Raw genomic sequence first — 27066 nt, 5'->3', positions numbered from 1 at the left:
ACCTTTACAGAACCAACGTTCCTCGGCCCTCAGCCCTGCTGGGCACAGCGGCAGCTCTGGATGTCACTGAATTTCTCCTTGTTCCTCACCTGCCTGTCTGAAAACACACTGTTAAAAAAGGACCGAATGAAAACTTTCCTGTTTAGGGAGCATTCAGACCCCCTGCGAGGAATGTGCTCCCAACCCCATCTGGCAGCTCTGCGGGCTGCGTTCCAAAGTAGCACTGTTGGCAGCTCATCAGTTCCACATCGCTGCAGAACCTGAGGGCAAAACCAGACGTTCCTTACTGGACTGCGGAGCTTGCTTCTCCTTCGGACTGCTTTAGCTGCCCCGACTCCAGCTGCTGTGCTTAACTGAGTAAAACGCCGACATCCCCAGCGCCACTTGCCGGCGCCAGCGCTCTCCACGTCCCGAGGCCGGCTGCACCGCAGGCGCGGGGTCGGGCAGGGCTCAGGGCAGGGCGGCAGATCACAGAGCTCCATCTGCCCGTCTGGGAGCAGACGAAGCACGTCGCTTTGTGAGCGGTGACGTATGAGCCACTGCGTGCCCTACAGGCCGGCACCTTCCTCCAGCTGGGCGGGGTGGAGCAGCCCCCCCTGCCGACACCGTGCCCGTGCAGGACGGGATGCGCTGCGCTACTTCCCCTTACCCTCCCCGTCTGGGGTCGTCGGCCACGAACCGCCCGGCGCTGCAGGACCTGCCGGGCACGGCCGCGCAGCAGCACGGCGCAGCCGCAGCGCCGCCCCCTCCCGGCCGCCGTATCGCCGCACGCGCGGTGCTCCGTAAGTGGCGGCGGGGCCGGGCCGATGCTGGCGCTGCGCTGGGGGCTGCGCGCTGCGAGCGGAGGGTTCCGACCGCGGAACGTGCGTGGGGAGCGCGGGGGAGAGAAGGGGGGGGAACCGCACCGCTGCTGCGCCGCCCCGCCGGCGCTCTGACCCGCAGCCTTCTCCGTCCGTGCAGGAGCTGCTCGCCATGGCGAAGAGGCCGAGCGGGGCCGGCGAGGGACCGGAGGAGAACGGGCAGCAGGGCAAGAGACTGAAGGGAACCGCGGATGAAGGGGATGCGGAGGAGCAGAGTAAAAGGACGCCCAAAAGGAAGATTGTGTTGTTGATGGCGTACTCGGGGAAAGGCTACCACGGCATGCAGGTACGGGGTGTGCAGGGGGGGAGGAGGAGCGGCCGGGCGGGGCGCTGGGCTGGGCGGGCAGCCGGTGCAATGAATGGGCTTGGAACGGCAGCCGTTCCACCCCCGCAGCCGTACATCGTCGTTCTGCTTCGTGCTTTCGCTACCAGAAAACTCTACTGCAGGAGCATTTTTCAGAGGGGTCAGAAATACCCCATCTCTTGCAGTGACAGCAAAAGCTGAAGCAGAATGTACGTATTTTCTCAAAGCGCTCTGGTGGAGCTTTGTAGGAACAGCAGCACCTGCCAGCCAGGAGGGAAGATGCTATGAATTTCACAGTGATGTTCAATTAACAAAAGTTTCTGGTGACGTCTTTCAGAGCGGTGGCCCAGTAATTACTGCTTGTTTTATTTCTTATTCTCTCTCAGAGAAATCTGGGCTCTTCGCAGTTCAAGACCATTGAAGATGATTTGGTGTCTGCCCTCGTGCAGTCCGGCTGCATCCCAGAAAACCACGGCGAAGACATGAAGAAGATGTCGTTCCAGCGCTGTGCTCGGACAGATAAGGTACATTGCACAGGGCTGCTCACACAACGGGCTCTGCCCCTCCGGTGCCATCAAAGCGTTGTTCAGCATGAGATCCAATAGCAAGTGCTACCTGCCGTGAATAGTGTTTGAGACTCCTCCCTTCATCCCCTGCTAAACTGGAGTACAAAGCAAGCATGTAGAAGTTGTGGGGTATTGGTTAGATGCCGTGTGTGAAGCTGGTGCTTTGTACTTAAGCCGTGTGTTCGCCTTTCCCTCCCATTCACCTGTTCCAGCTTCCCAGCCTGACGCTGCTCCTCTCTGCTGCTGCTGCCTGCTTGATGCGGAGCTCAGAAACTGAACTGCATCTCACTTTATTTTTTAACCCGCCACATCAAGGTGCTGAATCTGGAGTGGGGTTCACAGCTGGCTTATGTACAAGTCAGCTTTACTGCTGGTGCTTAACAGCAGGCAAATATAGCGGGATGCGTCCTGAAGGGGAGTACAGCATTCTGCTTTGTAAGATTGCTGAAGTGCTCGACGGCTGTGCAGCACCAGGTGGCCTTCCAGGAGCATTCCGATTCGGGTTTCTGCCTTTGCCTCACTTCAGCCTAAAATGACCAGTGAGGAAAAAAGGAATACATTCGTTCTTCAGCTCTTTCAGTTCTGCACGTGCTAACCTGGAGCTTCCGAGGTGCATAACTGTCCGTGTTTTATGATTTTTGTAGGGTGTGTCTGCAGCTGGACAGATTGTGTCGCTAAAGGTCAGGCTAATAGATGACATCTTAGAAAAGATCAATAACCATCTTCCTTCTCATATCAGAATTCTGGGTAAGGATACTGGAACGGGCAGAGAAAATCTTGTCAAAGAGGAGCTTCTCCTGCGCAAAGTCTCTCCCTTTTTGTTGTAATTTTACTCAAAAGGGGTTTAGTTTTAACAAGAACCTGTGCGCTTACGCTGGTTTGAAATCGGCGTCCTATAAAATAAATTGTATCTTTTGATTGCATTTTATTTAAGAAAGAACACGTCTGCTGATGTACATGAAGTCACAAGCAGGTTTGCAGCCTTACTGATTCAAAAACTTGATGTCGCTTTTTAAATAAGGGCTGAAGAGAGTCACTGGGGGATTCAACTCCAAGAACAAATGCGATGCCAGAACCTACGCCTACATGCTGCCGACGTTTGCCTTTGCCCATAAAGACCACGATGTGCAAGAGGAGGCGTATCGACTCAGCAGAGAGACCCTTGAGAAGGTCAACAGCCTGCTTGCTTGCTATAAAGGAACACACAACTTCCACAACTTCACTTCTCAGAAGGGACCCAAGGACCCCAGCGCCAGGAGATACATCATGGAGATGTACTGCGGGGAGCCCTTCGTGCGGGACAACATAGAATTCGCAGTGATCAAAGTGAAAGGGCAGAGCTTCATGATGCACCAGATAAGGAAAATGATCGGACTGGTGATAGCTATTGTGAAAGGTTATGCTCCTGAGTCTGTGATAGAGCGCAGCTGGGGAGAGGAGAAAGTGGATGTGCCCAAAGCTCCGGGGCTTGGCCTGGTCTTGGAAAGAGTGCACTTTGAAAAATACAACAGACGGTTTGGGAACGATGGGCTGCACGAGCCGCTGGAGTGGAAGGAGGAGGAGGAGAAGATTGCTGTTTTCAAAGAGCAGTATATCTATCCTACCATTATTAACACAGAAAGGGAGGAGAAGTCCATGATGAGCTGGCTGAGCACCCTCTCCATTCATGACTTCAACTCTTCTGCTGCTGAGATGGAAGCCAACAAGAAAAATTCAAAGGTAATGATTGAAGCCATTATTTTTACAAAGGGAAACTGTGAAGTTAAAAAGGCTTTTCCTTTAAGAACATTTTTGTTTTCCACCTATACTGTGGAAGATGACAGTCATCTGGAGTACAAAATGTATTCTGTCGCTTCACTTTTTGTCTTTTGATGATGGTGGAACAAATGATACAAAGTGTTCCTTAAGCAGGGTTTTGCGTGGGGTGGTTGACAAGGGGAAAGGGAGCAGTGCTGTACAACACAGGCTGGTTTGGCTGCGGTCATACACCAGCAACAGAAGTTGTGGAAACAGCACCAGCTTTTGCTTTTGGGAAGCTGTTTGAAAGACTGGTTTTGGGGTTGCAGTTTCCTAGTGGCTCAGTGCATTTCCTTATTTTCAGGCTAATTCCCATTTTACGTAACGCTGTGGTCATGAGAAAAACTTTGTGATTGGGAGAAAATTAGGAGCTGCTGAAGTAAATCTGCTGTGTGCTCAGAATGGGTCATTAAACAACTCCAGGTGAACTTTTGGTCAGAGGGATGGCAGTTCTTAAAGAGGATGTTGGGCTGGGCTGAAGTTTCTGTGCAGTACAACTCGGAACAAAACGTCCATCTTTGCTTAATAGAATCATTAAAGTTAGCTTTACTTTATGTAGCTTAACAGTCGTGCTCTGGAGAACATCAGGTTTAATTCTGTCTGCTATTTTTGAGTATGAGAAATAGTTTAGCATACAAAGCATACAGCCTTGTTGAAAAGCACAAACAAGATACTGAAATGTCTCATTAGCCTTTTTTGGTGCTTATTTTCAGTACCAGCATTTTGTGCTACTTTCAAGTTTCCCACATAGTGCAGGTCGTAATCATGCAGCTGCAAATAGAGAAGAGTTCTTCTCTTGCTGAGTGTAGTCCACTGTACAACATTTTCTTCTATCAAAAGTGTCATCTACCATCACAGGAGTTGGTTGCGTTGGATGGATCTAAGCCATGAAGTTGGGATCTTGCCCCGTTTCCTTGTGGAGGTGTTTAAATTCAATGTCACATAAATGAAATGCTGACAAACCATTTTCCATTTTACTTTCCAGAGCAGCGATGCTGAAGGCAGTGATGGTTGTGGCGGTGATTCTGACTGAGTCAATGCGTGGTTGCACCTGGTACCCATACAGCTCACAGCTCTCTGTCTGCAGAAAAGTGGCCTTCCTAATCTGAGAATCCAGTGAAGCAGGGGATTTCATATGTGCAGAACAAGAAGTTGATGCCCAGGAGAAAATGAGTGGGGCAAAAAAAAAATCAACCAAAAAACAAAACAGCAGGAAGAAGATGAGGGGCTGTGCCACTGACTGATCCACCTGACTGGGATACTTGAAAATAGCCTGATGAGAAAGCAGCTTTCTAAAGGATTCTTGTGACGCAAGGTGTCTTAATTGCTATTTGAATCATGTTTTTATTACGCGCTTACCTGGAAATAGAATTTTAAATCTGTGTAATCTCTACGTAAAGATGAGACAAAGCATTTTAATACACTTTTTTGGGATTATTTTTATGAAGTTATGACTCCATGAACTTTTCTTTCCATTTTCTTCACCTTTAATTAGCCTAGTCTCTACTCATCCTGTTAAGCTTTTATTTTTTGTCACTCGTGGCTTTCTTGTGAAATAATATGCATGGGACAGAAATTCATTATCATGCTAACTGCTACAAATTTTTGCTATTGAATCAACCTTTTTGTTTTCTCAAGGTTTGCAGGTCTAATCTTTTAGACCTTACCTTAAGTGATTCCTTGCTCAGTGAGGGATCTTAAATTTGTAACAAGGCTTGAACCATGTACTTTAAGACAGTGCTTTTTATTTGAAAGGTGTCATCCTCCTGTTGCTGACCTCATGCCTGGGCAGGGTCTAGAATGTAGATCCACAGCTACCTGATGCAGCTGGGCATCCACTGCCTGAGGTGTTGAGATGTGAGGAGAAACATGTTTGTTAATTGCCAGGATTGCAATTCAAAGTGTGCCACCGTGAAAGTTTCTGTGTTTGCTGGGGTGATTTTGCTAGATGTGGTGGTGCTGGTTTTAGTATTTCTGCTTTAAAAGGAAACTAGCTAACCATCTGCTGGATTTGGGGTTGAATCAGCTTTGCATGTATGAATGGTGCTGACTTCCTCTGGGCTTAATCAAGCCTGCGTTTGATTTGTATGTGTGAATTCTGAATTTCTGTCAAGCTGCTAAGGATAGAGGAGGATGTGCAGTGGTATGGGGAGCACGTGCCTAAGGGCTTTCTTTGGGAATCAGTTTTTATTTTTTGTGTTTTGGGAATCTCTATATTCCGGAAATCTTCCTCTCCTTTCCCCAGCTGCAGTTTGAGTCCTGTTTCTTGCTGCCAGCTCTCTCTGAAGGTGTGGAAGGAAAAGAAAAAAGCAAAAATAAACACACACACACACACACACACACAAAAAGACCAACAGAAAAAACAGCGAGTAAAGGCAGTAGCTCTCCTGCCCTCCATAACAGTAGGACCCTTTGGAAAGGGGTGGAACCAGGCTCTGAGTGTTGGGAGTTGAGTATATGTGCTCAGCAATCTTCCCTGGCTGGGTTTGTGTGGCAGCTTCTTCGTGCTCTGAAAGCTCACGTGGGACAAATCCAGGGCTGCAAGGGCTGTGGTCTTTGGTTTGATTCCACCTTGGACACGGACTGGATGTGCATGAGGAGGAGCATCAAGCTCACGGTCTGTACTGAACGTGGAGTTACTTTTTAGAGATGGCTCTGTGCTCCTCCACGCAGTGCTTACTGATGTTACAGTTCCTTGTTGTTCTGGGCCAGAGCTGCCCTCGGCAAGGATTGCCTTGTTTCACGTGGGTTTTTATTAGAGCTTTTTATCCTTACGAAGGCCTTTCTCTATTTTATCATGGCAAACTGAGTGTTCTGAGGGACTGTGCCCAGGTTTTCTGTTACATCCTTTGCTAACTCATCCTGTGGACATAGCCTGTATTAAATCTTTTATCCAGAGCTTTTTCTCTCCTTCAATCTAAGACAAATACCTTTCTTTACTTATAACGAAGGCACCAAAACGGACACAAGTCAAAATCATCAGGAATTTGTTTATCGCCTCTGAAGAAAATAAAGAAGGGTTATTTCTTAACTCTTGCAGGTGTGCTTTTTTTAATTTGCTGGTCTCGGTGTGCCTTCTGCAGCAAGAAGGCCGTGATTTGAGGGAAAACTGCCCTTCTTTCCCTCTACCGCCGCTCCCGGAGTTGGAAATCGGAGCGTGGCCGCTCAGCCTCCATCGGAGCTGAAGTACTCGCGCATGCGCCATGATGGCGCGCCGCCTCCCTTGGGACCGTCGGGCGCGGAGTGCCGCCACGGGCGCTGCCACCAGGGGGCGCTGCAGTCCCGCCTGGCGCTGCGCCGGCCGAGCCCTGCCGTGGGGAGCGAGGCGCTTTGAGGCGGCAGAAGGGGATCCTCGCCTCGGGCTGCGGGAGGGAGGATGTAGGAGTTATCGTTTGGTTTGATACCAGTTTGGAGGAAAAAAGAAAATGCCAGAGGCTGTAAAGTAACAGTGATATGCCTATTCCATGTTTTAACGATCTGTGGCAAAGTGTTCGCTCTCAAATGCAAGTTTTTTTAGCGTTGTAATTAAAGGTAATTGCTTTAGCGAGGTCTTGTGCAATTGTAAGAATCGGGTACCAAGGAGAACAAGCTTTCAAAGCCCAGCGGAGCACCACGGCTGGGCACAGAGGAGGTCCCTCAGCCCACAATGGGCGCTGCCGCACGGAGGCTCTCTGTGCTGCACTGGGACTGCAGGCGATGGCACTTCTTCCCCCAGCCTGAGCAGAAAGGAGTGAACAGTTTCACCAAGCACTGGTAATCTGCTTCAGAGAGCTGCTGAGTGGAACAGCCGGTCGTAAATCTTCCTTTGCAGTGAAGATTTGTGTTCGGTTACACTCAGAATGCCTCGTAGCAGCTGCAGCTTTCCTGTGCCTTTAGAGATGCAGAAATGCTGTATAAATTTCTCTTCAAGGAAGAAAAGGAACGAGAAGGAATGAGGCAGATCCTCTTGGGAAGCAGAATTTGTTTTCCTAATGGTGGTCTGGAAGGAGATTTAATTAAACAGAATCAATTATTTTAACGTTTTATGTAACATATTTAGGTTAAAGGTAGAAAGATCACAGTGGGAATTTGTGCTGCTTGTGCTTACCAGAAGCTGCAGAACGCTTACAGGCGGTAATAACAGTGCTGTGCTAAATGCATGCAGTTTTTTAGGTAATGGATATGAGCTTTTGTGTGACCTTTTCAGGGAATTCTGTCCATCTGCCATTTCTCAGGGCATCTCAATTTTGTGAAAATTCTCAATGAACTTCTCGTCGATCTCAACATCTCCAAGGACTGTTCGTTTGTTCCCATTGCTTGTTACGTCTCACTTCTTACAGCATCTCGTGGTTCTGTACTGTGCAGTAATTTCCCTGAAGGAAAATGAAATTTTGCAGTGAGCAACAGCAGAGAAAAGGCTTGTGGTCTCCAAAATGTCTGCCCAGCTTCCAGGAGGCCCCAGATACGGACACCTTCAAGATGCACAGAGGAACCCCCGTCTCTTCTTCGTCTCCAAACTCTCCGTAGCTGTAGCTCTGTAATCGCTATTTCTCTAACATTTAACTCCAGATGTGTTTGTGAGGAGAACGCAGGAGCCCAGCCCTGCCCTGCGGCGCTGCTCTGGCACCGGTTCTGCCAGCCCAGCTGTTATTGCGGTGGCAAACATCACGGACCCCCCAACTACCACCGACCCTCCCTGGCCGCACCGCTCCTCGCCCGGCCTTCACCGCAGCTCCCGCGATCCCACACCGCGCATGCGCGAACATCGGCGCAGGCCCGGACCGCCCTCCGGCGGCGGCGCATGCGCAGCGAGCGGAGCGCGGCGCAGGAGGCGCGGTTTGTCTCCTGCCGGCGCTGGTAGCGGCTGCCGCTCCGGCCGCCCCCCGCCCCCGCTTCCTCTGAGGAGCGAATGGAAAGTCCGGCCCCGGCGCCTTCGGTAAGTGAGGCCCGCCGGGATCGGGGGGCGGCCGGGCTCCCTTCCTCCCTCCTTCTCTCCCCTTCCTCCCCCTTCCTCCGGTCCCGCGGGCCTAGGGCCCGAAGCTCGGCGGTCCGGTCCCGTCGGCGGGGGCGGCCGCGGAGGAACGGGCCTTCCGCGCGGGGCGGGGCGGGGCGGCCGGGACGGGCCGCGGCCTGTGGGAGGACCGCACCGAACTGTGTCCGGCCCGCCTCGGTTCCGCACACAAAAGGCGCTCCTCGCTCTCGGCAGCGCGCTTCCTATCGGCGCGTAGTTAATTGGGTGCTTTCGCTCGGCCGCGAGCGTGACCGAGGTATAATAATCAACATAATAGGGCCTTGTTACTGGCGACGGGCGATATCGCTTGGATCTTAATTGCTCGGTGTCGGAGTTACGAAAGAGTCGCGGTGCCGCTCGCGCTGTGCAGCCTTCGGGTGGAGGTGGCGCGGGGAGCCGGACGGCGCCGTGCGGGGAGCCGAGCTGCCGTGCGGGGAGCCGAGCTGCCGTGCGGGGAGCCGTGTCGAGCACCGTGCTGCCGTGCGGGGCTGCTCCTAGGCTGGGCTCGGGGAAGGTAGCGGCTGTTTGCGCTGAGAGCTGCTCTCTTTTCCTCGGGCTGCTGCACGAGTCCCAGCGCCGCGCAAGCTCTCGGTGCTGTCAGCGGAGTTTTGTTTTGGTCGGTGGTTGCAATTGAAAATCAAAGCGTTTTTGGGTGTCTGGATACCTCGGCTCGATAAGTAGTGCTTTCAAATGAGATGCTGTTTGCGTTGGTTTTCATCTCGTTACGGGGTTGGTCTTCTGAAGGAAGAGGAAGGCAGAGGAAGGTACCGGGCACTCTGCTTTATCAAACTTCGAGTTTATTTGATAGGGAGATTTTTCACTCCACGTTTTTTCTTCAAGAGCACTAACAGTAATCACCCAATGTATGTCCACATTTGACGTGTTTCCAGTTAGCATTGACTGAACCTGCCTTATGTTCTAAGTGTACTGTGTTCTGAAGAAGCCAGTACTGAATGCTGTGAGCAGTGAAGTGCTAGGGATAACAAATGTAGAAGGGCAGGTCCTTGGGACAATGGAGACCATTCGTTCTTGAAGCTACGAAGAAAATAAAGAATATGTACTTTTTATTATTTTAAGTCAGTTTAGCTAGCTTGGAGGAATGTATAATTTACAAACTATTTGAGAGTACTTTCTTAGTTAGAACAACTAGAGAAGTTAGAGAAACGTATGAGAGATTGAAGTGAGTTTGTGTCAGTATAGTTTTCACATGATCTGACTGAAGTAAAACTGCAAGGACAGGGTAACTGAATTCTTACTGAAAACATGTTCTTTCATGTAGTTACTGAAGAGTTTCAGTTACAAACGATATTTGCCTTACCTGAATTTCTGTTTCTATGTATTTCTTCAGTGTATTCTGTAAAAACAAATCACCATATACTATTGAGAATGCACCATGGTAATGGTCCTCAGAATGCCCAGCGCCAGCTCCAGAGGTCCAGGTCCTTCACGGGCAGTGAGGGAGAAGAGCAACAAGCAAATCTACCCCAGTCCCCTGCAGCTTCTTTCGCACCTTCTGCAAGTCCATCTGCACCCCAGTCCCCCAGCTATCAAATTCAGCAGTTTATAATGAGTAGAAGCCCAGTGGCTGGTCAGAATGTGAACATCACGCTGCAGAACGTCGGGCCGGTGGCTTCGGGAAACCAGCAGATCACACTGACACCACTGCCAATTCCAAACCCGACATCGCCCAGTTTTCAGTTCAGCCCTCAGCAGAGGCGCTTTGAGCATGGATCCCCATCGTATATCCAGGTCACGTCACCGCTGCCCCAGCAGGTTCAGTCCCAGAGCCCCACGCAGCCCAGCCCCGTGCCGGTGCAGACGTTACCGAACGTTCGGGCAGGTACGCCGGGCCCCGGCTTGGGTATGTGCAGCCAGAGCCCTACCAGAGGATTTGTGGACGCCAGCGTGCTTGTGAGGCAAATCAGCTTGAGTCCTTCGAATGGCGGGCACTTTGTGTATCAAGAAGGGCCGGGAATCGCACAGATTGCTCAAGGAGCTGCAGCGCAGGTGCAACTTCCATCTTCTGGGACGCCCGCTACGGTAAGGGAGCGCCGACTTTCACAACCTCATTCACAGTCTGGTGGCACCATTCATCATCTTGGTCCTCAAAGTCCTGTAGCTAGCGGGGCAAACATGCAATCCTTGACTAGCCCGGGCCATATCACGACAACGAGCTTGCCACCCCAGATCAGCAATATTATCCAAGGGCAACTTATGCAACAGCAGCAACAAGTGCTTCAAGGACAGCAGCTGAGCAGACCCATTGGCTACGACAGGGCTTCTGGGGGATTAATAGCTGGAGTTGGAGGCCCTGGTGCGTTTGGAATGACATCACCACCGCCTCCCACGAGTCCTTCACGGGCCACGGTGCCACAGGGGCTGTCAAGTCTTCCTCTTACGCCTACGGTTAACACGGCAGTGAAAAAGCAACCCAAAAAACTGGAGGAGATACCTCCTGCCAACCAAGAGACTGCCCAAATGAGAAAGCAGTGTTTGGATCACCACCACAAGCAGATGGAAATTCTTAAGGAAACTTTTAAGGAATGTTTGATTGAACTGTTTTTCCTGCAACATCTTCAAGGGAATATGATGGACTTTTTAGCTTTTAAGAAGAAACATTGTGTTCCCCTGCAAGCCTACCTGAGGCAAAATGACTTGGATCTAGAGGAAGAAGAAGAGGAAGAACAATCTGAGGTCATCAATGATGAGGTAAGGATCTGTTAATATTTTGGATTAAAATAGTGGGTGAAGTTGTGGCACCTGAATTGCAAAGCATTAGCTAGTGTGATGGTACCTGAAAACTCGTTTTTATTGATGAAGTAGGGCAGGTATATAAAAAGGTTTGAGAGAATGCCATTCTGCTTGGTGATGTGATGGGACAAGTTGGTTTGAGCACGCCGTCAGCTGCAAAAGCAAAGTAAGCAAAGTACAGAGAGCTGAAAACAACTTTCACTGTCCCAGTCAGATGTAAGCCTACACACAAACAAACGTAGGTGGCTTTACTATGGAAGCTGTTCTAAGCTTTCAGAATGAACGCATCGTAAATTAAATTTCACATTCTAGACTTATAAAAACCAAAAAAGAGTAAGCAAAAAGTCTCTTTATTTGGTTGTTAGTGTTGCTGTGGCCAGCGAAAAACCCTGGAGTAATCTAATTATTATGTGCATGGGTTCATAGTAATGAATTAATTTATTTGGAGCGTCTTATTGCTTTGTGCCTGCATTGCGGTCTGAATGATAAAACCCAACTTGTACTTGGACATTCACTTTGTTATTTTGTGCAAAGATTTAAAACAACTAAAGAATTTGGATGCGCTGTTTATTTACTACTGGCAAATGACTTGCAATAAGCTTGCTGCTAAGAGTTGCCCTCTTTGCAGAGCAACTTTTCCTGCATGTTTACTCCTACTTGTGTGGATCCTGACCTGCAGCACAGGGCACCTTTGGGTGCTGGAGCAATGCCTGTCTGGCCAATTACTTAACAAGTGGCTGCAACAGTGTTGCTGTAACTGATGGCACTGTGCAGATAAATACCTTCAGAAATGCGCAGAAGTAAATATGGACATAAATGTGCCAGTTTGTAAAAAGATGAAACAAAACCAGTTATATAAAATTGGTATTGCTTTGAAATATCTGTTAGATATCAAAGTATTCAGGGAACGTTGGTGCTTTTATGTGATTGCATCTCCTGCTGGAATTTGGGCAGAATTTTAATGTTATAGTAGAGAAAGATCACTGTTTTGTAGTTAAGTTTCTTGACTAGGAAACCATTTCTTTCTATATTCAGTAACCTCAAAGCTATTGACACTGGAATCCAGTGAGTTTTCATTTGGTTTGCATTTTGTCCAGCTTTTTGGGTGTTCTTGTTCTTCCTTTTAACTACATATGTGAGTTTTGAGAGAACTTGGGTGGCTGTGAATTGTACAAGGTCACTGAAATCGGTGGCACTGCTACAATTTACATCAGTTGAGGCTTCACCCCTCTGTGCTCTTCAGACCCTCTTTTGTCTGTGACGGCCGTTTGTCAGTTCAATGCTGCAGAATGTTGCAGCCTGCGATGGCAAAAGTCTGTGTGCTTTCAAACGACGAATCCTTTTGAGAGATTAAGACTTCTTTTGAGTATGTTCTTTGTATTTTTTTTGTCTCCTCTTTTATTTCCCCCTCCCTTTCTTTATCACTTCCTGCTCAAGCAAAGCGCTTCATCCCTTGCCTGGAAGGGCGATCGCTGGCGGCTCCAGGCAGAGCGAATGGTGGCTGTGCTCATCGCTTGAATAAATGTTGGAGCTCTCTTCAGTTCAAACTGTCTGTCACGCTGATTTGTTGTCTGTTAGGAGCAGCAGTCATTAAATTTAAACCACGCTTTTATGTAAACTGGATTTACGGAAGGTTTGCAGCGGTGGGAAGCTGCTGTAGATAGTGAAGGCTGGCTCTGCTCTTTGCAGTGAGGCAGAGCTCGTCCCAAGCCACGCTGCTGGCTGCCTGGCTGTCAGCTCCTCTTCAGTGAGGGGCCGTCTGCACTGCTGGCGTGTTGGGCAGCCAATAAAAAACAACAGCAAACAACAAAGAAGAAAAAAAACTTTTAAAAAGAAAATGATTCTCCCTTCTTTTTTTTTTCCCAAAATATTTCTCTCAGGTAAAGGTTGTGACAGGAAAGGATGGGCAGACTGGTACTCCTGTCGCTATAGCAACCCAGCTTCCTCCAAATGTTTCTGCTGCTTTTTCATCCCAGCAGCAACCATTTCAGGTACTTTTCAATGGTTCTAAAATGTAGTTTCATCCCAGATTTTTTTTCTTCATTCAGATTTGATATTTCTTAGATGAATTAGAATTTTCCCTAGAGCCCATCCCTTATCATCTAAACAAAACCAAAAACACTTTGCAATCTTCAAATGCATCAATATTAATGAAGCTCTGAGGAAGTTGCATCTTTGTCTCCAGGTTGCTGGCTTATTTCATTAACTTTCAGCTTGAATGTTTTTGCTTTGGTTTGTTTGTCTTTTGTTTCCCTAATTTTCCCTAATGCATTTGTTTCATTTGTGCATTCTGCATAGTGATAACATGGATTCTTTTGTCTGTGGCGTTGTAATTGTGGATTTCTTCTAAATTTCCTTCTTTGTTTTTTTTTTTTTTTTCTTTATGTATTAAAGGTTTTGAGTATGACTAGAGAAGGTTTGGTGATACCTTCTGTGAAATGTTTCAAATGATGCTGATAACCCTCTAATGGTATTTTTTAAATAACTAACTCCTTTCCATTAGCTCTGACATAGATGTTGCAAAGAAGAAACTGAAGTGTTTAACTTCGTTGTTTAAGTCTTTTTTTCTTTTAACATGAAAGAACCCTGAACAAAGCAGAGATTCTGTCTAAATCTAATAGGATTTTTTTTTTTGTATGTGGATCAGTGATGGTAGAAACTTCAAAGTGGAGCAGCTGAGTGCTTAAGCAGCTGCCCCCAGCTCTGCGTTCCCAGACTGAGAAGTCCCATAGCCATACCCTTGTTCCCCTGCAACCACAGTTTTTACCTTTTAGATGAATCGCCCACACTTAAACTGTGTGTCCCATGATGAGTTACTGTCCTGTGCCTCACCAGCTGTATGGACTGCACTGCCTTCCTCCTGGATTCGGGACAGGGAGAGTTAAATGTAGTGTAGGGTGGATTGTGAACTGGTGTGTAACAAGCAGACTGTTCTCAGTGTCATTTCAGCAGTGAGTTGCACAGTGACAGCTCTCACTGACAGCTTGATGTTGTGGTCCATGCTGACACATTCATGAAGTCTTCATCTAGGCTGTTCAAAGTATGTCACACTGTACCAGGTTACTGATGGCAGTGGTTAGATTCACCTCTGGGCTCTGGCTACACCAGCAAAGAAGTACTTCTAGAAGCATTGGACATTTCAGAGGTGTTCTGGAGCATGTGCTCACATTGTATAAAACGGAGCGGATGTGACGATACGCTTCAACCCCAACTGTTAGCAGCTCTTCCCTTCAGGCTTTATCTTTGTAACTGTTTACAGAGTAATAATCTGTCCTGATCAGCATCATTCAAATTGGGTGTGAAAGTGCAGCACCTGGAATGATCAGTGGGAGTGTGCTGCGTAACCATGACCTCTGGAGAGCCACGTTGTTTTACTGAAACTTAGGACAGTTTTAGTCTAATGTAAGTGGTATTTGTAAAGATGTACTTCCTGCTCTTTGAAGTGCCTGGCTTGAATTAGGTGGTGGTGATGCAGACAGCTGGAGGCATGCACTTCAGAAAATGCCAGCGAAAAATCCTGAGGTAGACATGCATCCAGAAAATGGCAGAGTGTGGTCATCCAGAGTCAGAGTGCAGATAAGACAAAGCAGCATTTGGAGCAGTTTGCAGAAGTATCTCCTCCAGTTGGTGCTTCAGAAAGCATTGATTTCCAGCGGCGCATTAACAGGATTTGTTAATTAGTTCAGGAGCATTGTGCAAAGCACATTTCTGTGACTTATTTTGAATAATTCTCCAAATGTTTATGCATCTCATGCTCTGCCAGACGTTGGCCATTGAACTTGAAATGTGCTGCATGTTTGCCTTGTGATAAAGCAGACGCTTGGAAGCTTGGTCCATTCTGAGTGTGATATGGCAGTGAGCTGTGAGCACTGGGTGTGGGTGCAAGACAGATGTTTTTAAAATCAGAATTCCAATCTAAGAGTGTGGCGGTGTCAGTAGAGCAGTCAACAAATGTCCTCACAGCAGCAAAGAGATTGGAAGTTATTAATTCCTAGTTATTGATAGAATCTGAGTGCTGTGAGATGCACAGACCTCAGAAAGCTCTGTTTGAAACCCAGCCATTCTGGGTGGCCGTGGTCTGGTTATTGTTACTGTTCAGTGAGGCAATGGGGATAAAGGGTGGTGGCTGCTACAGTTAATTTCAATATAGACTGGTGTTTATTTCCTTGGGCTTAACTTACATTGGCAGAATTTCTATTTAAAAATTAGTGAAAAACAGACCTGTAAGTAAACTAGAAGATTCTTCTGGGAAATTTCTGTCTTTGCTATGTTGTCATGATGTTTCTTCACAATGGTTACTATAGATGGATGTGGTAGAGGTTCTCACTGCAAGTTGTGTGTAGAGAACTGGAGGAGGCTTAGATAAGCTCGTTTTCTAGGGTATAGAGGTTACAATACAGAAAGGCTGCTTTTTTATTTTCTGACAGAGTCTGTGAAACCCTTTCTTTGGATAGCCCTAATTTTTCTCATGGTAAGTTTCATAGAAGAATATTGGACTTAGCATGGCAAAAATTGAGGAGAATTTAAAAGTAAGGTTCAGAAATGCGCTGAACAGAGCTGGACTCCTACAAGCACTGGTGGCGTTAATAACTTGCCAGCGAAACTGAGAGCCCAAGGAACATGGAAATCATCCTGTAGCCCCAAGTTTGATTTGATAAATCTTGCATACATGTCTGCTGTTTGGGTCTGACACTGAACGAGTTTTCCAGGAGATGTTACCTGCCATCTTTGTCAATATCAATTGCAGTAACATGAAAATGAAGTCTTCATGCACTGCATAATCTTGCTGAAGCTAAGCTCCAACTTGTGAATCAAAGCCATCTTGATACCAGCAGTCCTTCTCAATTTGCAGTGCTAATTCATAGCTGCATGATATTTATGCTCCTACAAAATGTCTGGCATTTTCTGACATGCTCTGAGGTGACATTAGAGTTACAGCAATATTGTGTTTCTCTTTGTAGTATTACTTAATGAGTGTCATTTTGCCAACAAATACAAGTCTCGTGGCTGGAAAACTGGAATTGAAATTGGCAGATTGGCTGAGACTCTTTTATTCCATCTTTTATTCTTAGCCATTATTCCTGTAATGCTTCAAGTCTAAAGCTTGTGGAGTTCTGTCCTGAAAGTGACAGTGGTGGAGACCCACGTAAGCTTAAAACTATCTTCAGGATGAGAATTAATTAATTGATGATGTTTCGCAGTGAAAAGGATTAGCTTTCACAAATGCATTGACTCTCTGATATTTGTATTGTCTTAATTATGACAGTTTCTGCATAAATTCTTTTTCCTCATCTAGTTTCCCTTCTAATTAATCCTACAATGAAGACGCAGTCTTTAATTTCTCTTGTCAGCCTTTTATTGCAGCTCTAAAGCTATATGAATATGTTGTTCTAATTTCATTGCAGCCTTGTGCAAATGGTAAAGAAAGGGTGATACATTAAAAAAAAAATCCATTTATTAAAAATGAAACTAAATTGTAAACGTGTTCTGTGTGTAACCACCTTCTTCTGTTCAGCTGCAATTTTGAGATTTGAACTGATCAAAGACTATCAGTGCAACATGGGCATCCGAAACCGTCTGGCAGATATTGAACCAGCCTTGCTTTCTTCATTGTACCACTGTTCTGAAGGCTTTGTTCTGTGATGGTCTCTGTAGATCCATTTGTAAATTAGCATCTTGGTGCCAGACTACCTACAGATTGAACTTTTGTGATTTGTTTTCTTTTTTCCCAATAGCAAACGCATACAGGGACTCCAGTAACAGGGACTGTGAACACCATAGAAATGGAGGCTTTTAAGAGACAGCAGACACTGGCACCGGCAGGTACGTTTCTCAGGAAGAAGTTCAGTTCATTTTCCTTATTACTTTTCTTTCCAAACAGTTAACGGAGCCCACTGTTCAGTGATTCTTGAAACACAATTCTTCCCAGGTCCTCAGGACTATTTGTTGTGAACGGTGCCGCGTTTACAGCGCACTCTGCTCACAATACATAGGACTGGGTCTGGCGAGCATGGAGGTGCTGTTAGGTTGCTTGTTCTGGCTAAGAAGATTGGAGATGGCCAACTGGAAGTTGAAGGGACCTGCCCTTGGAGCATCTTCTTCATAAATGCTACACATGTATAGTAGTCATAGCTTTCTGAGCTAGCGTTGGAATCATGTGTAGTAGATTGCTTTGTAAAACAACCCATTCCATTGTACCATGCCATAAATGGAATTTGAATATCACAGATTCGTCTAAGAGACCACGAATTGAAGTGGGCCGTCATGGGATGGTTTTTCAGCATCCGGGTGTGGCTTCAGGAGTTCCGCTTCAACAGCTAATGCCAACGGCACAAGGTACTGTGTCACCACATGCCAGTTGCACATTAATTTAACAAGGAGACGTTAGTGATGGGACTAGAAACTTGGGCTCCTGGCCTTCCAAGATCCTGGCCCCACCACCTGCCTCTCCTTGTAAATTAATACTTGGTATGCAATGCCTGGTTCGTTTAAGGAGCTGAGTGACGGGCTCCAGAAGTGCATGTGGGCATGGAAATACGTCACAGATTCTGATGCAGAACATTTAATTTGAGAATTCTGGACCTGAGCCAATGGTTTGTGAAAAGAAAAACCTCCTCTAATTTGCAACTTTCAAGAAAAAAAATTATTCGTTATTTGTGCCAAACTTCAGACTAAGCAATAGAGTCAATGTGCTAAGAACTAAGTTTTATTTAGATTAAATACAGTTATTTTAGGTGAAATTTCCATTTGCTCACCAGTCCTTTTTTTTTTTTCTTTTTTTTTTTTTCCTTTAAGTAGAGGACATTCAGAAGACATCTAATAATTTTTTTTTTGTAGTTACCGTGCTCCAAATTTTAGTTGCGGTCCTGTGCATGGAATGTTTCATTGTTTATTGTAATAGTGATTTATTTTGTGATTGTGATGTGGTATTTTCAAGTGATGGTGTCTTGTGGCAAAGTAAGTAACAAATTAGTCTATTTGCAGTTGGTTTCCTCTTTATATGAGTAAAGAGCACTGGACCCTCTGATTTAATCTAGGTTGTTTCTTTTTGCTTTGTAGGTGGAATGCCTCCCACTCCTCAGACGGTGCAGCTGACTGGACAGAAACAGAGCCAACAGCAGTACGACCCTTCCAAAGGCCCTCCTGTGCAGAACGCAGCAAGTCTGCATACGCCGCCGCCGCAGCTGCCTGGGAGGCTGCAACCTGTGAATGTCCCCATGACGTCTCTTCCAGCTGCACTGCAGATTTCGCAGCAGCAGCCACAGATAGTGGAATCTCCGACTCAGCCCCAGATTCAGGTGAAGATCCAGCCCCAAAGCGTCCCCCTGACTTCCGCTCCGCTTCCAGCTCCGCTTCAGCAGCAGGTGCCACCAGCAATCCATGTACAAGGACAGACACCAAACCAAGTGCCGCAGCCGCAAGCTACAATACAGCAACAGGTATGTGGACGTCGTTGAGGTGAGAATAAATCTGTATTTGGGCTCAGTACAGTGCAAGAACACTGTCTCCTTGAAAATAGGTGCGCAACACAGGTATTTTAAAATTAATGCATCTGTGGGTAGCCTGCAAACAAGAAGTCTTTCCTTATACAAACGCAGGTGTGATTTTTTTTTTTTTTTTTTTTTACAGAATTAAAGTCTTTGTTACATTTTGCTGACATGTAGACTAAGACACTGATGAATACCAAACTCATCACTAACAGATGCATTTCTTGGGCAGGCTGTGACTCTGACACGACCGTCTACAGATCCTGTTCAGACTCCTCAGCGTCTTACAGCAAATATACTACCGCCTACCTCATCCGTTGCACCAGCAGCTATCTCAGGCACAGCACCGCCTTCTACGTATCCAGTACAAACAAACAGGACCTCTCCTGCAACTAACAAGTCCCTGTCTCCTATTGCATCAAAACCGCCAGGCTTAGCGGTGGCAGCAGCACCTAAAACTCAAAGTCCAGCTCAGAATGCAGCAGTATTGCCACAGGACAATTCTCAAGACAAGCTTGCTGAGCAAGTCAAGCTGGTAAGTATTTTTTTTTTTTTCTGAAATCCTGTGAACAGTTAGCACATACATAGGATAACAGTTAATGCAGGCAGTGTGCTTTAAGTTTGACATCACAGAGAACTTGGTCTTGTTTTCAGTTTTCATTTCTCGCCACAAAATCAAGTTGTATTAACAATGAAGGTATATTTTTCTTTTGTGTTTTGCTGTGGATAAATATAGCTGCAGTTTCAATTTATTAAAAAATGGATGATTCGAGTGCAGCTTACTTGTCTCATAAATTGTTTATTGGACTTTCTGGTGAGCCTTTTTATCCTGCTATTTATTAAAGTACCTCTTCTAGTAAGGGTTAAAGGACTTTTTTGCATAGGTTGAATTTAGTTTAATGTTATTTCCATTAGTGTGGTGTTCAGACATGAGTTTTGTTTCATGCTGTTATGCTTTTTTAAAAATTTTGTTGCTGTCGATGTATATTGATTGAATATTGAGCAGTTATTTTTGTATTTGGCTATTTCAAGTGTATTCTGCAGATCCTTTTAACTGTATGTGCTTCTTTTAAAGGAAAATCAAATCCATCAGCGAATAGCAGAACTTAGGAAGGAAGGCTTATGGTCGCTGAGGCGACTGCCTAAACTCCAAGAGGCTCCAAGACCCAAATCTCACTGGGATTATTTGCTGGAAGAAATGCAATGGATGGCGACTGATTTTGCCCAAGAGAGAAAGTGGAAGATGGCAACTGCTAAGAAGGTACTTGAGATACTTACGGTTTTGAATCAGAGCAGTTGATCTTGGCTTTAGACAAGAGTCGATATTCAGCTTTATTGCAAAGCTGTTTAGATATGGTCGTTGTTCTTCTATTTTCCTCTATGGCTGTAAGCGATGAGAATACAGAGCACTGATTTTCACTTAAATGAAAAGCCATGTTGTCAGCTTTGTGTATCCTGGATTTGACATGGACCTGATAATTTTATTGGCTACAAACGCATGTGGAGTACAGGGGCAGCAGTTAGAGAACTGTTTCTGCAGGGGAAGAGGGTAATGCAGCAAGTATCATTCATGTAGCAGTGGGATGAAAATTGGAGTGATGAAGTATGTGAAGTCTGCTTACAGTCTTTAACAAAGAAACACACAGGGCAGATATAAAATCGTCCTTTCCTTGGCAGCTATTTGGCAACTATTGCTTTACTGAAATGGTAAGAATTAGTAATCATGGAGCAAAGTGCTAACATCTTAAAACTACTGTCAACATCTGCCTACCAATGTAAACTTAAGAAATACAATGATGTGTATTCTGAAATAAGCTAATTCAGTATTCATGGCATTGCAGATGGTAAGAACTGTGGCACGTTATCATGAGGAGAAGAAACTTAATGAAGAGCGAGCTAAAAGGGAAGAACAAAACAAACTAAGGCGAATTGCTGCATCAATTGCCAGAGAAATAGAATACTTCTGGTCTAACATTGAGCAGGTAAAATGTCGACTTACTGGTATGTCAGTGGGTCACACTGTTGGTTTGTTTTGTTTTTTTTTTTTAGTCTTCAGTAACATATTTATAAAAGTGAAGCATTTTATTAGACTTTATTTACCTTTTAGGTTGTTGAGATAAAACTGCAAATTGAATTTCAAGAGAAAAGGAAAAAAGCTTTGAATTTAAAGAAAATTTCAAGAAAAGGTAATTGTGTTTCTTTTTGTAAGAAATTCAGTATAAATTCTGCTGCTGTTTCACATAATTTCATTCAGTGGGTTTTCAACTTGCTGGTAATAGAATTGTGCGGTGCTAATAGATGATGTTCAGATCTGAGCTGTAAGTTGTGGTAATCTTTTCCACTTGATTTTGTTAGTACCAATTCTGTTTTCTGTTCAATACTTTTAGAAGTTAATGCAAGAAGTGTAAAATGGCTAAATGACTAATAGAATCATAAAGTGGTTTGGGTTGGAAAGGATCTTAAAGCTCATCTAGTTCCAGCCTCTCTGCCCCAGGCAGTAACGCTTCCCATTAGAGCAGGTTGCCCAAAGCCCCATCCAGCCTGGCCTTGGACCCTCTAAGGGATGGAGCATCCACAGCTCCTCTCAGCAGCTCGTTCCACTGCCTTATCACTCTCATAATAAAGATTTTTTTCCTGCTGTCTAATCCAACTCTATGTTCTTTAGTTTAAAACTGTTACTCACATCAAGAGTAATAATTTTTCAGGTAAGGATGCAAAATCTTCAGAAGACCTTCTATTGGAAAAAGAAAGTGAAATGGTAAGTCCTTCTGTCTCTTTAAAAACAGAGTTTAAATGTCACTGCCTGCATGACAGCCAGTTTTGATAAGTGTGAAGCATCTTCCCTGAGTATACAGTGCTGACAAACAGGTTACTGTCATTAGAAAATACTGGATTGTAGCTGATATGTGTCTGTTAAAGGAAGTATTCATATTTATTCAGTGGCTTTGAATCAGTCCTTGTAAGATTTTAAGACCAAAAAAATACACTGATTGCTAGACTTTATTTTGGGCAGGAATTTCTTCTGCTGTAGCCAGGGGTATAAACTCTGTGAGACATGAAAGTGTGTATTTGTCTCTTCTTCAACCTACTAGTTTATCTGCTGACATAGCTAGCTATATGTTACAGAGTGGATTAAACCAAACCAAACTTAAATGTCTTTAGCCCTAGGTGAAACGTGTACTGGGACTCTGCAAGGGAGCGGTGAGGTCAGGGCTTGAGCAGGTGCTCAGTCAGAACAGCTGATTGAGCACCTGGTGAAGGGGCATGGTTGGCTGGTTGGCCCAGGGAGCACAAGCAGATTGTTTGCACCTGTGCTCCCCACCTGAGCAGAAGGGGAGGAGCCACCCTGAGCTCATATAAAGGCTGGCCACTGGAGGAGGTGCAGCTCTTGGACTTGGGTGCTTCTTGAGAGGGAGTACTGTACAGCCACAGGGCCCCTTCACCTCTTGGGTGAGTTCAGCTGTGCTTTCTGTGTATGACTGTTGGCCTGCCTGGCAGTGCTTTGCCTGGTGTTATCAAGAACCCTTCAGAACCCTTCAGAATTTCACTTCTTCATGAGTGGAGCAAGCTCCTTGAGTCCATCTGTACGAGTGGGGAGAGGGAGCAGAGAATAGGCGAGGGATTGTTCTGTGGCTCTGAGCCATCTGCTGTGACACAGATGATACCTACTTGCTGAAGTGCTTCCCTGTTTCTAAGTAGAATGCTTGCATCTGTATCTTCTGTTGGGAACAAGCTTTAGCCTGTGCTTCAGCTAAACTGCGGGCCCAATGCTGTCTGTGGTGGCTATTTTGCACAGGCTGGGCCATGCTGTGGTGTATTCTGGACACTTGAGATGGAACGATTGCAAAGCAGCATGAAAGTCTGCATGTTATCTTTTTTCTGTTGACTAGCAAATACTTGAGTCTTTGATTCCAATCATGATAGCAGTTTTGTGCCTCAGTCCTGCTTTTAAGAGGAAAAGTCTTCTGCTACTCTGCCACAGCTGGGCCACAAACATTTGAAATGGCTGATTGCAGGCTGTCTTCAGTAGAGGGGCAGAATGTCTGCCTCTGTGTAAGTGGGCCAGCTGAAAATGTATGGCTGAGAGCTGTTAACGATCTTCTGAACCTGAGGTGGTCATTTGTTTTTGCAGTGTGCTTTTGCAGGTGGTGGTCTTTTGCAGGCTGAGAGTAATTAGTAGATCACTAAATAAAGCAGATGGATGTGTATCAACTCCAAAGGGAATTTTTACTTTTGAGTTTGCTGAAAGTGTACGTATTTAGATGGAATTACAGGGTTTGATGTGCACTGTGGAGGAAAAAAAATATCTTTTTGTTCTTAATATAAAAATGAGAGTTTGGCAACAACTACTGGGGAGAAAGTAATTGGTTTTGACACTGCAAATGTATTTCCAGTTTTGTTAAATGTCTATTAGTGATTGTTGCTGCCATTGCAGGGCACTTGCATTCATTAAAAATACAAAAAAAAAAAAAAAAAAAAAAAAAAAAAAAAAAAAATCCTAGCTTTGTTTTCTCTATGATCTTAAATATTTTGTTTATTGAATACTAGAGTTCCTCATCATCTGGGAGGAAAAGAAAGGCAAGCACATCTTTGACTGATGAGGAAGGTATGTCACTTGTCAAAGTTTTGTGTCTGTAGTATAGTGCAGAATAAGTTATATATCAAAACCTTGAAGCCACTGGTGTTGAGTGTGGTACTGCATGGACTGGATGCTTTTCACAAAACAAACAGCAACCCTGATCCACTTCTTAGATCAAATAGTCAACTGTGGAAAGAGCTTCATTGAAAGCTTGGAAATAAATCTTTCCCTGGAAACAAAGTACTGTCTTTGCTGGTACATCTTAATTCTGCTTCTCCTCATTCCTTTGTTTCTCAGACCTTACCAGTGGTCTTAAACTTCTCTTGAAGCTTTCAGACTGAGTAACAATCTACTTCAGTGGCTTTCTTGTGGGGACCTTTCTGACAAGGAAAATCCCCAGTTTAAAACAAAATAGCCCGCCTCTGGGGTCCACTGTCAGCCAATGCTAAGCTGTTCTGCCTTCTGTCTCCAGACAGTAACACTTCTCTATTTTTCTTGTAAACTTTTTAACTTCTAGGCATAGCTACTTCCAGATTTTGTCTTCCATCTACACATCTTGTTCTTTTGGAAACCTGCTAATGTGATATTCTGTTAGTATGCTTGAAGGATGCATAGTTATAAACTTCCTGAATTATAATGTAATTTGAATGCCACAGTTAGCATTTGTTTTGATTTTAGTTGAAGATGAAGAAGAAACAATTGAAGAACAAGAAGCTAAAGAAGGAAATATAAACCATCAAAGTGAATTGTCAAATCTGGTTAAGGAAGGTAAGTGTGTAGCTTCACTCTTCTCTCTGGAGAGATCTATGACAACAGGAGAGAACATGGTGTAGTTATTGTATTTGTAAGTAAGGTTAGTTTATGGGATGATGCTGGGCATCTGTACTTGAGGAAGGAGTTTGAGTCCTTAACTAGTTTACAAGCAAGGTAACTCAAGAAAGTCTGTCAACGCATTGCTTTTTTTTTTTTTACACCAAAAGGCTCTCAGTCTAAGTTTTAGTTATTTGTTATGTTAAATATTAAAAAACAGTAGTGTATCAGACTGAATGTAAACAATTTGTCATTAGCTGTCTTGAGTATCTCAGAGGTGTTCCATGGTACACCTGGCAAGTCTGAAATGATGCAGAAGGGCTGGTGTTGGGGGCTATAGGAACTTGGAAGGTAAGGGGCTTTGAGACACAGTGTTTGGCTGGCAGTTTGCTTTCTTTAGCAACTTAACAATAGCTGCTGTACAGAGCTTGGGTGTATGCAAGTGTCCCATAGGGATCACTTCAGTTTTCCTGGTAAAAACCTTGCTGATTTTCAGAAGCAAGCTGCCCACTAAGCTAGGCCTGCTTGGCAATTAATATGCAGTTTCCAAATCCGTTTGTTTGGTCTGTTTGGCAGCTTAGTGGCTGCAGCCAGCTGGCCAGTTGGAGGGATTATAACTCTTGGCTGGTCAGCCAAGTTCCTAATTAGAATGTTTCTTGATTGATTGGCCTTTAACAGTATGTACCTTCCTACCTCGACAAAACAAAAAAAGGATCATAGTAATTCTGGTCAGCGAGGCTGAGGTGAGGTTCAGTTTTGAAGCTCTGAAGTCTTCAACTGTCTTTCAACCCCTTTGATTTGTTGCTCCCTTTCCAACCAGTAGCTTACTGTCAGTTTGGGTTGTAGTGTAGTAAAAAGCAAGCTGGTTGAGCAAACTATTGGTGTAATGCCAAGTGTTCTCTGTAATCTGTGTCATTAAATAAATACTGCTGTCCTCCAAGTAGTAATTACCTCTTCAATTAACTTCTGATTAGAGGACTGGTTTTAAACGAGTGAAGAATGTCGTGAGATTAAAAATAATGATATCATTTATTAAAAGCTTTGGAATTTATAAGCTGATGTGTTAACGACTTGCAGCTGAATTGCCTCTGGATGATTTGCTGAAGATGTATGAAGGTGCCTTTTCTGAAAGTTTTCACTGGCCCCAGCCTAAACCTGACAGTGAAGAGGACAGCAGTGAAGAAGGTAATTACTTTTTATCTCAGAGAAAATGTTACCTTACAAGGGAAGCAACTTCAATGACTCCAGGATCTTTGTTTAATGACAGGAGAAAACAAATATTGAGTGAATCGTATCTGTAATTATTTTTATTTTTTAAGTGAGCCATGTTCTCTATAAAAATGAATGCAAAATACAGTGACTTTCTGACTAAACATTTAGGAAGGTTGTTAGATTTATTCCTGTTCTCACTAAATATTTTTAGATAATGGTCTGTAAAGGATTTCTCTTTTTTTTTCATTACTCAGTTTATGAAGAGGGAATAAAATTTGCCAGCTTCAGTTGCATGTGAGACTCGCAGAAACAACAGTGAGCAATGAAGGAACTCTCCACACTGAATAAAACAGCACACATAATAGCTATTATTACATAGTTGCCATCTGTTCTACACTGAAGTGGTGATAAAATGAAATATTTGAAGATAGGTTTTAGGTATTATGAAAAGACCTTTATAGAAGTTGAAAAAAGCTGATGGTCCTGCTCACCTACTGAATGGTGAACATCTAGAAAATGCTGTGTTCCCAAGCTTAAGTTATTTTCATTTTAGCTTGTGATCGTCTCCCTGTACTCAGCTCTTCTCCCAGGGAACAGATGAGAAGAGGAAGTGGCCTCAAGTTGTGCCAGGGGAGGTTTGGGTTGGGTATTGGGAAAAACTTTGTCTCTGAAAGAGTGGTCAGACCCCGGAGGAGGCTGCTGCTGGTAGTAGTGGGATCCCTGGAGGTGTTCTAGAAACACGTAGCCGTGGTGCTTGGGGATGTGGTTGAGTGGGCAGTGTTGGAAGTAGGAGGACAGTTGGATTAGATTATTCTGGAGATCTTTTCCAACCTTAATGATTCTAGGATTCTATTTTATGATCTTCTAATTGTTTCTTTTTAGATTCCTATCTGAATGCTAGCCAGCTCAATTACTTTCTGTAGCAGCTTCTGAAGTTTATTTTCAATGCCGATGTCATTTATCTTTCATAGAAATGGATGACCATGTGACTGATAGGGAAAGCCCTCAGAAGGAGGTTGTCCTTATAGACTCACTGCTCAGCATTGACCAGTACAAGAGCATAGACAGATCAAGCCCTCCAAAGAAGCACATGCGAGACATATCAGAAGTTGCTGCAGCAGCAGAAGTGCTGTTACCTAAAGGCAGCTCTAGGATAACAACAGCGGTAAAGCTCCCTATTTCCTGCTACTGTGTGTGTTTTACATGAAGAATGCCTTCTGTGCCATTTAGCAGATTTTAGCCACAACTAACAGTAAATGTTTCCTGTTTATTGAACCTCAGAATGAACGTGTTTTGTTATATGCTCTGTGAATTTAACTGGGAGTAACAATTCGTTCTCACTACAGGTGAAATACAATACTCCATCCCTATTATATGGGCCTCTCAGAGAATATCAGAAGATTGGGCTGGATTGGTTAGCAAAACTGTATAGGAAAAATCTCAATGGCATTCTGGCAGATGAGGCTGGGCTTGGAAAAACAGTGCAAATTATTGCCTTTTTTGCACACTTGGCTTGTAATGAAGGTATGTTAATTTACATGATCTAAGTCTCACGATTTTAGATAGGTACTGGGCCAGCACTATCTTGTCAATTGTAGCCTAAGAACACAAGTAGGGAGAAGCTTATGGAACTGGTATCTTTTATTGGAGATAACAAATAGATTAGCTACTTAATTTCATCTGCTGTTGAATCTCACTTTTAATGATGAA

At 44.7% G+C, this 27066-nt stretch overlaps 2 protein-coding genes across 2 annotated transcripts in view; both read left to right on the top strand.

Moving 5' to 3' along the window:
• Positions 1 to 806: 806 nt before the first annotated feature.
• Positions 807 to 4560, top strand: PUS1 (pseudouridine synthase 1; the record flags this gene model as incomplete). Its single annotated transcript, XM_079543729.1, has 6 exons — positions 807 to 863; positions 961 to 1146; positions 1551 to 1688; positions 2375 to 2477; positions 2752 to 3449; positions 4513 to 4560. The coding sequence occupies 6 exons, from the start codon at positions 807 to 809 to the stop codon at positions 4558 to 4560; spliced, it is 1230 nt and encodes a 409-aa protein (XP_079399855.1).
• A 5343-nt stretch (positions 4561 to 9903) lies between these two features.
• EP400 (E1A binding protein p400) overlaps positions 9904 to 27066 on the top strand; it is a gene marked incomplete at both ends in the record, with an annotated part of 43764 nt that continues 26601 nt past the window's right edge. The window contains 15 exons of the mRNA XM_079543631.1: positions 9904 to 11226; positions 13149 to 13259; positions 17004 to 17091; positions 17497 to 17604; positions 18328 to 18707; positions 18988 to 19290; positions 19831 to 20016; positions 20597 to 20737; positions 20863 to 20941; positions 21461 to 21513; positions 23304 to 23361; positions 24013 to 24102; positions 25222 to 25329; positions 26328 to 26521; positions 26703 to 26880. Of these exons, the coding sequence (XP_079399757.1) occupies positions 9904 to 11226; positions 13149 to 13259; positions 17004 to 17091; positions 17497 to 17604; positions 18328 to 18707; positions 18988 to 19290; positions 19831 to 20016; positions 20597 to 20737; positions 20863 to 20941; positions 21461 to 21513; positions 23304 to 23361; positions 24013 to 24102; positions 25222 to 25329; positions 26328 to 26521; positions 26703 to 26880 (3400 nt within the window). The remainder of the gene's footprint in view (positions 11227 to 13148; positions 13260 to 17003; positions 17092 to 17496; positions 17605 to 18327; positions 18708 to 18987; positions 19291 to 19830; positions 20017 to 20596; positions 20738 to 20862; positions 20942 to 21460; positions 21514 to 23303; positions 23362 to 24012; positions 24103 to 25221; positions 25330 to 26327; positions 26522 to 26702; positions 26881 to 27066) is intronic.

This window comes from Tetrao urogallus, assembly GCF_951394365.1.
Source record: "Tetrao urogallus genome assembly, chromosome: 17".
Taxonomy (NCBI): Eukaryota; Metazoa; Chordata; class Aves; order Galliformes; family Phasianidae; genus Tetrao; species Tetrao urogallus.
Note: the sequence above shows the minus strand (reverse complement) of the source record. Positions and strands in the feature narration are given on the sequence as shown.